This window comes from Bactrocera tryoni, chromosome 3 (genome assembly GCF_016617805.1).
Source record: "Bactrocera tryoni isolate S06 chromosome 3, CSIRO_BtryS06_freeze2, whole genome shotgun sequence".
NCBI lineage: Eukaryota > Metazoa > Arthropoda > Insecta > Diptera > Tephritidae > Bactrocera > Bactrocera tryoni.
Window position 1 is genome coordinate 18,634,955 of NC_052501.1, and position 14,412 is coordinate 18,649,366.

General features: G+C 35.4%; 1 protein-coding gene across 3 annotated transcripts; it reads left to right on the top strand.

Moving 5' to 3' along the window:
• The first annotated feature begins 273 nt into the window (after positions 1–273).
• On the top strand, positions 274–13,597 carry LOC120770846 (coronin-1C-A). 3 transcript variants are annotated; one of them, XM_040098447.1, is made up of 7 exons: positions 274–495; positions 559–892; positions 9,839–10,105; positions 10,815–11,228; positions 11,290–11,583; positions 12,907–13,107; positions 13,184–13,597. In XM_040098447.1, the coding sequence occupies exons 2-7, from the start codon at positions 695–697 to the stop codon at positions 13,454–13,456; spliced, it is 1,647 nt and encodes a 548-aa protein (XP_039954381.1). In that variant the 5' UTR covers positions 274–495; positions 559–694; the 3' UTR covers positions 13,457–13,597. The 3 variants fall into 3 exon arrangements, with proteins under 3 accessions (XP_039954381.1, XP_039954380.1, XP_039954382.1); XM_040098446.1 differs by lacking the exon at positions 274–495 and having other exon boundaries at positions 522–892; XM_040098448.1 differs by lacking the exon at positions 274–495 and having other exon boundaries at positions 523–892; positions 12,928–13,107.
• The last annotated feature ends 815 nt before the right edge of the window (positions 13,598–14,412 follow it).

Below are 14,412 nucleotides of genomic sequence, written 5' to 3' on the forward strand. Positions count from 1 at the left end.
TAAAAGTATTGTAATTATTTTTGATTTATATAAACAATCATAAGTGTACGTAAACTTTTTTGATATAAATTATGCTCATTTTAAGCTTTAACTTAAATTTTTTTTATTTGTGTAAAAAAAAAAAATATTTTGATATGCTATATTTAATGTTAAATATACGTATCTTGAAATGGATAGAAAAAAACCACAAAATTTATTAATTTTGAAACAAATAAACGTGTCGAAATTTAATAGAACTAGGTGTATGTAAACTTTATTGGTCCACTGTACAATAGCAACAATAAAAGCACGAAACTAACAAATCGAGCAACATCAATCGTCAAGCGTCAAGAATCGAGAATTTACAAATAAATAAACCAAGTTAACAACCACGACGACGACTAACACCGATTCGAAATCCAAACATTTCCGTTAGAACTGAAACAAAAAAACAACAAAGTTGCCAACTACTAACTCAGCAAAACGCGAATACAAAGCAAAATAAAAACAAAATAGGTGAATTAAAAAAAGATTAAATTTTTGTTACAAAAAAAATAAAAATAAATAAGAAATAATTAGTAATCCTAAGTAAAAGCGGTAAAATACCACTAAAACAGCAACAACAACTACTACAGTAAGCATACATAGTAGTAGTACTCATAGTAGCAGTAGCGACTGTAGAGGAGCAGTAAACTAAGAGCAACCAAAAACAAAAATGTCATTTCGCGTTGTACGAAGTTCGAAATTTCGTCACGTCTACGGTCAGGCACTGAAACGTGAGCAATGCTACGACAATATACGCGTCTCAAAAAGCAGTTGGGACTCCACATTCTGTGCGGTGAATCCGAAATTCTTGGCGATCATTGTAGAGTCCGCTGGCGGCGGAGCATTCATTGTACTGCCACACAATAAGGTAAGTAAGCATACATACACATACATACATGCCTGTACATATAAGATATTATTTGAGTTTTGCGTTAACGCACGTTTAAAGAATTTAGAATAGACTTACTGGCGATTTCTATAAAATAATTAAAATGGTGTAGAAAATAGTGAAAAGAAACGTTCGGAAATTGTGTGGGTGAAATGACGTTTGGGTTGGACTACGTGCGTCATGCAGAAAAGAAAACTATTTTTTTATCACAAATACGTTCATTACACTACACTGTTTGACGGTCGTCTTGTCAGGTGGCAGCAATATCTTTTTCGATTTTATTTAAATCTATTCATTATGTTGTTACTATTTTTATTAAATTTTTAAATTAAATAAAAAAAGATTTTTGAATATTTTTGAAAACAAAACCAACCCAATATATTCTCAGCCAAATTGTCTTGTTTATTATTTAAAATATTTTTAAATTATTGTATCACCTTAATTTTGTTTTTATTAAAAAATGTTATAAATCATTGAAAAAATAGGTAAGGTAGGTCGATAAAAGTGCTGCCCACATGGGCGCAATTAGAACCTTTTAGTTACTTTGGCAAAACCAATTTATTTTCTTCAAAATAGTGTCCTTCTGCTTCAATACAGCTTTTTGCACGGTCCAAAAGCATGTCGAACGAGTGATTTAGCTCGTTGGCCGGTATGGCCGCCAGTATGCCGGTGCAAGCCTTTTGAATGGCCTCTAAGTCTGCATAACGCTTTCCTTTCACGGGCAAATGCATTTTTCCGAAAAGGAAGAAATCGCACGGTGCGATATCAGATGAATACGGGCAGTCTATAATGGTTAAGATGTGATTTTTGGTCAAATAATCAGTCACAAGCGTCCTTCGAATGTTGGATTCTGAGCAATTTTTGGTCGTCAGTCAATTTGTGCTGAACAAACCGTGCACACGCCTTTCGTAAACCCAAATGTTCGATCAAAATGCGATAAATCGATGTTTTGGAGATATTCAATTCCATTTCCTTGAATTTCAATAATAATTTCAGCTGAAATTTCACAGTTTCGATGAAATTTCCGGTGATCACGGATTTTGATTGGCCCACATGTTGATCGTCATTTATGTCCTCACGACTATTTTGAAAGCGTTGAAACCACTCGTGCACTCTACTACGGCATAGGCAATCATCGCCGTAAACTTGTTTCATCAATTGAAACGTTTCGGTAAAAGTTTTAACAATTTTAAAACAAAATTCTAACGCACCAGTCTACATTTAGATAGCGCCACCAGGATGTGTTAGATTCAAAAAGTACTGTTTACTTTGGAAGCCACCTTGTAGTAGCTGTAAGTCTGTATATACTATTTCTGGATCTAATAAGTCATTGGCTCAATTTTTGTCATACTTGGGTCATATCTGCTTTGTTATATTGTATGATGTTTTCGATTTCCATCTGCTCTGAGCTATTTGTACACGGGATATTAAGCTCCGCCTCTGATTCGTCTAAAGAGGTTTCTAGCTTTGCCAACTTGTCTGCCATTTCGTTTCCGAAAATGTTCCTATGACTGGGAACCCAAATTATGCATAAGTGGAGTGTTCTTGCCTGTGAGCTTAAAGCTTACCTGCAATTGATTATTACTTTAGAATTAATTCTTGGCGGCGACAAGGCTACCAGTGCTGCCTGACTATCCGTGTATATGGTTACTTTCCGTGTCCTCCCGTGGTTATTTAATATAATTATTAGGGTGTTAGACACCTCTAAGAAAGCCTCTCCAAGCATGAGTTCTTAATTGTAACGGGAAGGTCCTCCTACATACAGTTTTCTATTTTTTCTTATTATCAGATAGAAAAATTTATATCTCGCTTCCAACTACTTGAAAAAATATCTTGTTCCTTAGATTTTGTAGGAAATTGAATGCTCTACAAAAAAGGTCTCCACGATTTTTTCGTAAACCCAACCGTTTAAAAGATATTAACGGTTGAAGTTTGATTATTTTTGGGAAATTTTTTTATTTCTTATGAATTTTATAACTCAATGAAAAATAATTATTATGAATGTTGAAACTCATAGTATAAGTTTTCTTAGAGGTGTCTAGGAACCTATTTTTCCGAGTACCAAACGAAAAGAAAAATTTTTTTGAATCACCCTAATAATTATACAGGCCTTCTCTATACTGTGTACTTCTTCTTGGAATATACTGGCTGAGTTCTGTAGACAGATAAAAGCAGAGATGTCTAATTCATTGAAGTATACTCATGCTCCTACTCCGCTGTCCATTTTGGATCCGTCCTTATAGATAGAGATAGTATCTTCCTCCCCTTCTAATCCTTTTCTCCATTAACCTCTAGAGGGCATGCTCACCCGAAAGTGAGCATTGAAATATAACTGGTTCAGGGCGGCGCAATGTCATATTCTTTCCTGTTCCAACTTCCTAATTCCTGTATCCTGAAGGCCGAACTTGCTACTACGTTTCGTGTGAACTCAGCTTTGGCAGTTGATACTGGAGCATATTAAGCGCCTCGTTCGGACAGGATATTATTGTTTCTTTAATGCTGGCCACCGGACCATACATCCATATGACTATATTTGGTTTAAGGCACCAGTTCCTGTTAGGTATTCGTTTGAAGGTGTAGTAGGCTACATACGCTTACCGCTCAATGATTACCGAATATTTTGGGCCCGAATTGGACTTGGACAATATGTGGTTCCAACAGGACGGCGCCACACAGCGAATGTCACAATCGATTTACTGAAAACCAAGTTTGGTGAACGTTTACATATATCTCACGAAATGACCCAGTCAATTGCCCGCATATTTCCTGTGAGGCTACATCAAGTCTGTGGCCTATGCCAACAAGGCAGCGACGATTCATGAACTTCGTACGAATAATGAACGTGAAATTGCAGCAGTATCGACCGATTTATACCTGAAAACCGTCGACAATTGAGTTCAGTATCTGGATTTCTGCAGGCGTGCCCGTGATGGCCATGCAAAAGAAATCGAGTTCCATACTTAATGGCATCGAATGTACCTTTACAGGAATAAAGAATTTAGAGTACAGTGTTTGTGGGATAAATCCAATTCTGGCAGCGATTTGATAAGGATTGGATACGAGTTACATGTAGTTAATTAGTTAAGCATACACAGAATATTTAATTATAATATTTCAATTGAAAGTGGAAATTTTTACTATTCTTTCTAACAGTCACCGCCAAAGCCAAGACATTTGCGTCAAGAAAGCTCAAGGAAGTGCGCATGATAACTTATACATATGTATGCATGTACATATATATATGCATACTTATAAAACGCATATATACATATACTTATGTATGTTTTTATATATATGTTTGTATATATTTGTATGTAAATATATTTATAATTGCTTCCGTTGATAATTTCTTCGCGCAGTTTTAAATAGTTTCTTCTACTAATTGCTGATCATGATAAATAGACCGCGAGCCTTCCAACGCCAACATATTTTCAGCATTTTACAAAATTGTGTAAACAACAAACACACACACAAACTCAAAGAAAACTTCGTCCTTCAACTCGTACAATAAATAAATGTGTGAGATCAAAAACAAAATTCAAATGATCTTCAACGTCTTTATTATATAAATAAAGCTATTTTTAAATATTTCCAATGCAAAGCATTTTATACATGCACACACCATATTTTCATACATACACACTTGCACACATGCACACTTTAAATAAATGTATTTTCTCTCTAATTGGACTGCTGAAGCCGTTTCCAAATAAGGTTAAGGTTAAAATAAAAATTTCGCTCTTTGTGTGTCTTAACGGTAGGTGAAGTCTTAAGAAGGTGCATGCATGCACAAACATGCGCACACACCGATCTACATACATATGTTTGTGGGAATGTATGCATGACAGCGCGTGTAGGGAAAAGGAACTAAATTTAGCCCAGTTTGTATTTATAATAAATTTATGATTTGCATAAGCAAATAAAAATATCGTGGCATGAATTAGAATTGCGGAGGCATAGGGTTATTGCAGTAAAATGAGAAAATAAAATTAATTTAAATTTAAAATCATGTGAAAGTAATGCGAAACACAACTGCGAACTAATGTGAACGCGAATCGGGTGCAAAATGAATGCGAAATTACACGAAAATCTACAAATGGCTCGCGTTGGTTATTTGAATGCGAGCAACACAGCGCAGACCATCGCCAGCCAACGCCGAACAGCAGTGGCACCGAAACAACAAAAGACTAGCAGCCAACTGACCACTGGTCGTTAGTTGCTCGCGCCGTTGCGTTGCGTTTTTGGTGAAGCGTTGGATGTGGGCGTACACCCCTACTGCTGTGCGCAACGTAAGGCCAAACGTAGGCCAAAAACAAAAATCTTCCAAAAAGTTTTACTTTCTAAATCTGTTCAAAAACAAAAAACATTATCTTCTATATCTGTTGCTGCGTGTGCTGCATGTAGAAGGGAAAGTGCGGTGAATGAGGAAATGGCACGAATACAATAAATACATACAAGCGTGTGTGTGTGTGTGTTTGTAGCAGAATTTCGTAAACGTATTCGAAAGTGATTTTTCATTTAGAATGAATATATCGCTTAAAAATAGCATACGACTACGATAGATTTTGGCAATTGACCAATAATTGAGGTAACGCGCGCAAAAATTCTAATTTAAATTAGCGACGTTTGCGCTGCTGCACACACAGCATGCGGCGGCGTGGGGGGTGTTGCGTGGCTGCTGGTGTACATTTGGCATGCTGCAGCCACTTCTTTCAAGCGCTAATAAATTCAATTTTGGGAAAGTTTTTTTTAGCTATAAATTTCATAATTAAAATGTGTCAGCATTTGTTTGCTGTATTGCTAAATTGCAGTACTATATTCAAAAATTGAAAATGAAAAAAACTGTTTCACTTCCCAAATGTTTCTGTTGTGTAATATTCCTTAAATAAACAAGAAAAAACGCATTTGCACCGATGCCATAGTACCCTTCACAAGTACAAAAGTTTTGTTACAAGATGAGGATTTTGATTGTTCAGTTTATATGACAGCTATATGCTATAGTATCCCGATCTAAGTAATCTTTTCCAATTTTCGAAGACTCGTTGAAGCATTTCGAGTAGTAACTGGTGAATGACACGCGTGATTTTTTACTCCAAGACTTGAATCGAAGCGAGATTGACCGCATAGACTTTAGGCTTTACATATTTCCATAGGAAAAAGTCTAACGGTGTGATATTGGTGGCCAATCGACCGGCCCAAAACGTGAAAGTATCTGCTCACCGAAGTTCTCTTAATAAATCAATTGATTAATGCGTTCTGTAGGAAGTGGAGCAATCTTCTTGAAACCAAATGTCGCCTAGATCTTGCGCTTCATTTTCTGGCATTAAATGGTCGGTTATCATGGCGCGATAACGGCCGCCATTGACGGTTACGTTTGCACCGGCATTTGAAGAAATATGAACCGATGATTACACCGGCCCTCAAACCGCAACAAAGCGTTATTTTTCTGAATGAAATGGCAGCTCTTGAATCCCTTCACGTTGGTCTTCGTCCCAAATGCGAAAATTTTTCTTGTTTACCGTTGAGACAGAAATAGACTTCATCGCTGAATAAAATTTTGCTCGGAAACGTCGGATTTTCTTGGAACTTTTCAAGAGCTCATAGAGCGAAGTGATATGGCTTGGGGAGGTCGAGCGACTTCATTACTTGTACAAGCTGTATTTTGTACGCTTTCAATTTAAGATCTGGACGTAAAATGCGCCAAGTCGTTCCCTACCACGGTCCGAGTTGCTGCGAAGACTCTCCGCGGTCTTGTTATTTACTCTCAGCTACGGCTGCTTTTTTTGTTCACTGCGTGCTGGACGTGGTCTATTCGGACGAATATTTTCCAATAATTAATGCTTGGTCTCAAGATGGGTGTTGGTGTTGTGAATATTACACTCAATAGGCCGACTATGTTGGCCGTAGGTTGAGCGAAGCTTTAAACGTAAATAAGTCTTTCGACGATGAAATGCCAAACAATACTGAACAAAAATAACATGACAGCTTGACACGACTCACGCGTGATCTGTCAAAAGAGGCTATTGGAAAAAAAAATACCTCTACTTGGATAACCCATTATTTACATATTTATTTTATAGGGTCTGCGGGATTTCCTTCTAGGGGTTACAACCTTAATATACGCGGTTCAGGGTATAAAAAAAGAAAACCCATCAGCTTCAAATTAAAGATTTTTAATTTTTTTAAAACACCGTTGTTTTATTATTCTTCACTGATTAGTGAAATAATGTGCTCAAATATTCAAAAAATAAATAAAAGTTTATGCTGCCACCGAAACACCTAACTAGTGTGTGTGTGCGTGAGTTGCGAACATGGTGAAGTATTATTTAAAAATAAATGTTTAATTTTAGTTTTTCATCAACGTTGCGTCTCTCAGCACTCAACCAAACATTCGCATATAGAGAGATGTACCAACCATGCAGACAATTTGCTGGTTTTCTAACAAATAAGCCTAGAATGATGTAAGAATCGGTAGCAATTAAAGTTTCTTCTAAAGCAATGAACTTCTAACGGTTTATTATTTTTTTTTTTCATATCAGAACTACAATAGCAATTAATTAAATGCATATATATTTTCAGAATTTAATGTACTTTAATAGGGTTAAGGGTCGACTCTGGATAAATGGGAGTTTAACCTCCTACAGTTTCCAGAACAAAGCTGCGCAAGGGCGCATTTTCCACAACAGCCGGTTCTACGTTACCGGAATTGACCCGTATTTTATTCGGCCAAGGGCTGTACTTTGGGAGCTCTAACCTCGTTTGAATTGATCATTTATCCGTGTCATGCTTTACCCCGGAGCCCCTACTCCGTATATGATGGTTAATTACTCTTCTTAATCATTACTTTACCTCTGATTTTTGCAAACATCTACATAAAAGCTAAATCCCGACTAGTCACTGAAATGATGGAAATGGTTTATTCTCAGTACGTGATTCAATCGTCTATTTATATATATGTACAAAATTGCTCTGATTTTCTTATTTTTATGCCTTCCTTGCTCAGTTTTATTTTTAGATTACTCGCAATTGTTGGCCAAATAAAGGGATTTCCTCAAAACATTTTCTTGTTGTTGTTTGTTCTGTAGCAAATTGTTAATTACACATGTGTTACATATTGCAGATATAACACATGAGCACTACTTGCATTAAGTTAATTGTCAAGTGCAGAATATTATATTTTATTTAAAAAATATATAAGAAACTAATAATTGTGATATACAATATGTATAATAATATAGATATGTATATACAATATATTATACAAAAATCTACCCATTTTGGAAAAAAAATCTTGTCAATTCATCTCTCTAAATATACATCACTTTCCTTTAATACTTAGAAGCTTGCTAATCCACCGTTTTCCGCAATTTATTTTTAAATGTTTTAATGATTGATGGATTTTGGATACAAGTGTTGTTGAAAAATATTTTTTTATTTTTAACGTGCTTACGTACTTTTTAGGTATTAATTTATTTCCCGTAATTTCTAAATTAAATACAGAAAAGGAGATTTTTTATAATTTTCCCATGTCAACACAACACTGAAATATAAGTATTCATTATTGCTTTTTTCTGTCTTATGCGATCAGCTGTTTCTGTTTATTACTATTTTTTATGATATTCGCAAAATTGAATGTTGAAGCCATTGAATAATTGAATATTAAAAAAAAGTGGTGAAATTTCATCTAAATAATGACGTAAGTGCTGAAAATCTGGACTGTGCCTCACTGCCACTCCTTCCTCTTTGGAAATGTAAAAATTCATTGGCATAATTTCTTCATTATTTTTACCATAGCAAGACGTTTAAACAAACTCTATAAATAATAACAATTTGACCTGTTAAAAGTGCTACAGAATTGGAAAAACCCCTTATGTAGTTAGTTAGACGCATTTAAAATAGAACGAATTACTAAAATGGTTAAAGATTAAAAGCGAAAATGTAAACTAGCAGTTCTCGTCTATATGAATTTTCATATACATATGTTACAAAAAACTAGTTTGGTTAGTACTTTCAAATCGGTTAAAGTATTTTATGGCATTTTAAAGTAATTGAATTTATAAAACGCTTCTAAATCTGCATAAAAAATTAATATATTTAGCAAATATAAACCAGTGCAGACATACTGACATGCAAATAAACATATGTTCATGTGTGTGTATGTATTTAGTTCGCAATTTAACGCTATTAATGACCGGCTGTCAGGTGTTTCGGTTTCGGTGCTTGGGAGCTATTACAAATCTCAGAGAATGAGTCTGAGCACCTGCTTCACGCATTTTCACGGCACATTGCTATTATTTACGAGCACAAGCTCCTGAAATATATGTATATGCATAAATATACTTCATACATATATATTATATATATGTACATATGTATATGCAAATATTGGACCGATGTGACGTGAGCAAGCAAGTTTGCGTGCGGCAAGGAGTGTTTTTCACAGCAGGTGATAAATATCGAATGCGAATTGTGCTGGTGTGGCAATCGGTGGCTCGACGACTATGTCATTTTTATTTTTCACGAAAATATGAAAACACTGAAAATGTGAAAATCCACATAAAATACAAATAAACATTGAAAAGAGTTGGGGCAAAAATAGAGGGGCGCACTTGAAGACCGTAAATGAAAATGAAATATGCGATGTGCGGACTGAAATTAGGAAATGAGGTTGAAATAGCGTCACACAGGCCAACTACAAACATATATGCGTACATATGAATATAAGCATATTTACGCGGGTGTAACGATGTAATTAATTTGACACTCATATGCAAAAATAGAATACTTTCAGCTGTTCCCTTTCGTTTTTTTTTTATAAAAATAAATATGTATAATTTTAATGTTATTTTTTACTTCTATTATTTGACACTTGATCTTTCTATTATTTATATTAACTTATAAAACTTTTAATTTTTTTGTTTGCAGGTTGGTCGCATAGCTGCCGATCATCCATTGGTGGGAGGCCATAAAGGCCCCGTTCTAGATATTGCCTGGTGTCCGCACAATGACAATGTCATCGCCTCCGGCTCTGAGGATTGTGTGGTTAAGGTTTGGCAAATACCCGATGGCGGTCTGTCACGCACGCTCACCGAACCAGTTGTCGATTTGGTGTTCCATCAACGTCGTGTCGGTCTTGTGCTTTGGCATCCATCAGCATTGAATGTGCTGCTGACGGCGGGTTCGGACAATCAGGTGAGGCTAATTGAATATAATTGTGCTCAAGTTTGTAGAGTTAGTGTAAATCAGATTGATTTCATAAAATTTTAACGAAAAAAATGTAAGAAATATTAGGTGGGTTTTTTTTTTTTATAGTGATGTTCAACTTGATAGAAGAAAACGGTAAATATTTTAGAATTAGAACCTGCGAGCACAAAAAAAAAACACAAAACAGTTTAATTTTACGGTTACTAATTGAAATTCTGGAAGAAAAAATATTTTGCAATTAAAAAAGATACCATTGAATATGGCAGTGAAATAATTAAATGTCATAAGATCAAATTTGACCCGGACTGGGCTTGTTTGGCTTTGTTTGAAATCTAGGAAGAAAAAATATTTTGTAATTAAAAAAGATACAATTGAATATGGCAGAGAAATAATTAAATGTCATAAGATCAAATTTGACCCGGACTGGGCTTGTTTGAAATCTAGGAAGAAAAAAAAAATATTTTGTAATTAAAAAATAAATATTGGTTAATTGAATATGACAGATAAATAACTAAATACCATACCACATGGTTAAATTTGACCCGGACTTGGATTGAGGGATTTTTTTTTTTTTTTAGTTAAGCAGCTTACTTGAATAAGAATTTTGTACGATTAATCAATTGTTGGAAATATTTTTGGGAATCTACTTTATCACGAATACAAACTCATAACAACTTTTCTGTTGTTCTTCACATAGGTTGTCATTTGGAATGTGGGTACTGGCGAAATACTCGTTCACATCGACTCGCATCCGGATGTTGTATATAGTGCATGTTTCAACTGGGACGGTTCGAAATTGGTGACCACATGTAAGGATAAAAAGATACGTATCTATGATCCACGTAACGGTGAAATAGAAAGCGAAGCACTTTGTCACGAAGGATCGAAGGCAACGCGTGCCATCTTCCTGCGTCATGGTCTCATCTTCACCACCGGTTTCAATCGTTCATCGGAACGTCAGTATTCGCTGCGCGCACCTGATGCTCTTAATGAACCCATCGTCATGGTGGAGTTGGACACATCAAACGGTGTGATGTTCCCACTTTACGATGCGGACACGAATTTGATTTACCTATGCGGTAAAGGCGATTCAGTTATACGCTACTTTGAGGTAATTGCACAAATTACAATAAACAAAAAAATGTATTAATTTTTTTTTTTGTCTACTGTAGATAACGCCCGAGCCACCGTTCGTGCATTACATCAACACATTTCAAACGCCAGATCCCCAACGTGGTATTGGCATGATGCCAAAGCGTGGCTGCGATGTCACAACCTGCGAAATAGCTAAATTCTACCGGCTAAACAATAACGGCTTGTGTCAGGTGATCTCGATGACAGTGCCGCGTAAATCGGATCTCTTTCAAGAGGATCTGTATCCGGATACCTTAGCCGAAGATGCGGCACAAACTGCCGAGGATTGGATTGCGGGAAATGATGCCGAACCATTGACATTTTCATTAAAAGTAAGTGTATTGGGTGTAGAGTGTGTCAGTGAATTATAAAATTGGAATACATAAACGGTATGGACTTAGTTGATACTAAGATGTCTTGATAGACATATATCCGGTGATGTAAACGAATGGAAAGTTAATGCCAAGGATTGAGTCGACTACGAGCCCAAAACATTTCATTCATTTATAAAAATTCCAAATTTTTCTAAATTTAATAATTTGTTATGCCCTGAACATGGTATATTAAGTATGCCACGAAGTTTGTACCAAAAGGAAACGTCGGAGACCTTCTAACATATATTTACAAATGATCAGCGTGACAAGCTGAGTCTATTTAGCCACTCATCTCCCTCTCTCTCTCTCTCTGTCCGTCCGTCTGTCTGCAGATACGTGAACTAGTTATTCAGTTTCTGAGATACTGATTTGAAATTTTGCACACGTCCTTGTTTTCAAGAAGCGAACCGCCGCGCTTCATACAAACTGAACGATCGAGGTGAAATTCTTGTGTGGAAACCTTTTTTATTTGACAAAATATCCTAAGATTATTGCTTAAGGCAGCGCTACAATCTCTGTATTTCAATGTGCGTTACTCTATACGGTATAATTTTTATGATTTTGAAAATCTGTATTCCAATTTAAAATTTTGTCCGTTTGGTATTTTGCATTTACGATTTGGTTCTGTTCAATGGCTGCCAACAGCTGACTGACTTGTTTGAATGACAACTAACTTAAGCCTTAATATTTGTTATCTTTTTCTTCGAAATTTTTGAAAGAACTTGTTTACAGTTTGAATTAAAACGTTTCAATTGTTCAATGCTAGTTAAACTGCGCTATACACCACTCACAGCATAAACTACACAAAATGCAAAATTAAGCATATTTATTTTTTAATTGTTGCTTCCAGCAAGCAAAGATGTTAAGAAAATATATTATTAACATCAAAATAAAAAAAAAATAATTTCATGCATTAACATGCAATACAAAAATATACATACATACATACATGCTATATATCAAAGAAAGCTTCGAATTCATACATACATACATTCCACATCTTGAAATATTAGAAACATTTTTAAATCACCTTCAAAGCAGACATCAATGCATGCAAGCTTACTTACGAAGTAACATCCGTTTTCATGCAAACTTTCACAACGCATGCACCATACCATCCACATACATTCAACAACTTTCTTAGATAATCTCATCATCATCACCACCACCGCTAACACGCACGTTTTGCGGCGTTGTTGTGTTTTCGTTGTGTTCTTTGTTAATTTCCAAACCCTCCGCTCCCATAGCGAGCGGAACAGTAATGCTAAAACGCTTAAATAGGATCGTGTCTCTATTGTACAGGGTGGCTATGTCTCACAATCGGCCAGCAAGTCGCTGTCGGTGACAAAGAAGGCGAACATCCTCAACAAGGCCTCAGCGGGCACCTCGAAGAGTGCGAGCAGCGCAGCGCTTGGTGGTAATCATGCGACATCGAATAACAACAATGCATCGAGCGGGTGCGGTTTTGTGAGCGGTGTCAGTGTAAGTAACCAAATAAACAAAATACGAACACAAGAAAACAAACTGAAATAATATTTAAAATTTTTGTTGTTTGCAGGAAAAGGATCTGCGTGATATCACCGATGAAATACGCAAATTGAAGGCGATCATTGTGAAGCATGAGAATCGTATACGCGCGCTGGAGGCGGCTGTGCGCGCACAAGAAGGCGACGATACCGATTCACGACCAGCGGCGGCGCCCGTCACTGCCGGCAATGGCAATTCTTCGTCCAAAGCGGCCACGGATGGCGGCGCGCAAAAGGAGAGCAACGATAATAGCAGTGCCAACGATCAGAGTCATCCGACTGCCGCGAACGACGATGAATTTTAATTAAAAATTTATATATAACTATTTTTAATTAAACTTGCTGCGCGACGCTTTATCGATTCAAAATACGTTTCGTTTGTATTAATATTAATATTATTTTATCGATTTTTTAATTTATTTTTAAAATAATATATAAATAGCTTTTCCACCTTTTAATTTTATGAAAACCAGAAAGATACATTTTCATTATTACATTTTAAAATAAAATTAAAAAATTTATATATATACATATATTGTTTGTAAATTGTCAATACATACATACACACACACGCGCGCCCTATCAAAAATCAGTATAAATGTGCTTTAGTTAGACCATAAAAAATAAATCGCAAATAACTATTAAAAACAAGAAATAATATAAAAAGAGGAAACTTGTTAGAAAATCGTTAAAAGTTGTCTGTAACTAAAAAACAACACAAAATAAAGCAAAACGAAAACTTGTAAATTACCATTGTAAAAGAGTAGTTATAACTTGACGTGTATTGTTTTTTTATTTATACATAATGCAAGCTCTTTTCAGTAATGGTAAAACAGAGAGCTTTAAGTAGACGACTAATCACACACTGTTTAAGTGCGCACACTTTCAGTTAGTTTAGCTGTGCCGAAATTAAACAAAATAACGCCTCGAATGGTTATATGCTTTCGAACAGCAAAGTCATTTCGTATAGTTAGTTCAATTTATTTTTTATAAAAGCTACACACACTCTCTGCTACAAAACTAAAATTAACTGTTAATTAAAAATATGCACTTATAGGCCTAAATGAAATTAAAACTTTTTGAATTCATTGTAAAATAAAATATAAATCTTTCAGGCTACGTGGAACTAATAAAATGGTTCAGACTGACTTCAAATGGCGCACTTTAAACCAATTTACACACATACGTATAACTATTAACCACACTATTTGTACATTTATCATAAATATAGTGAACGTTTTTTAATTAGTTGTTTACACTT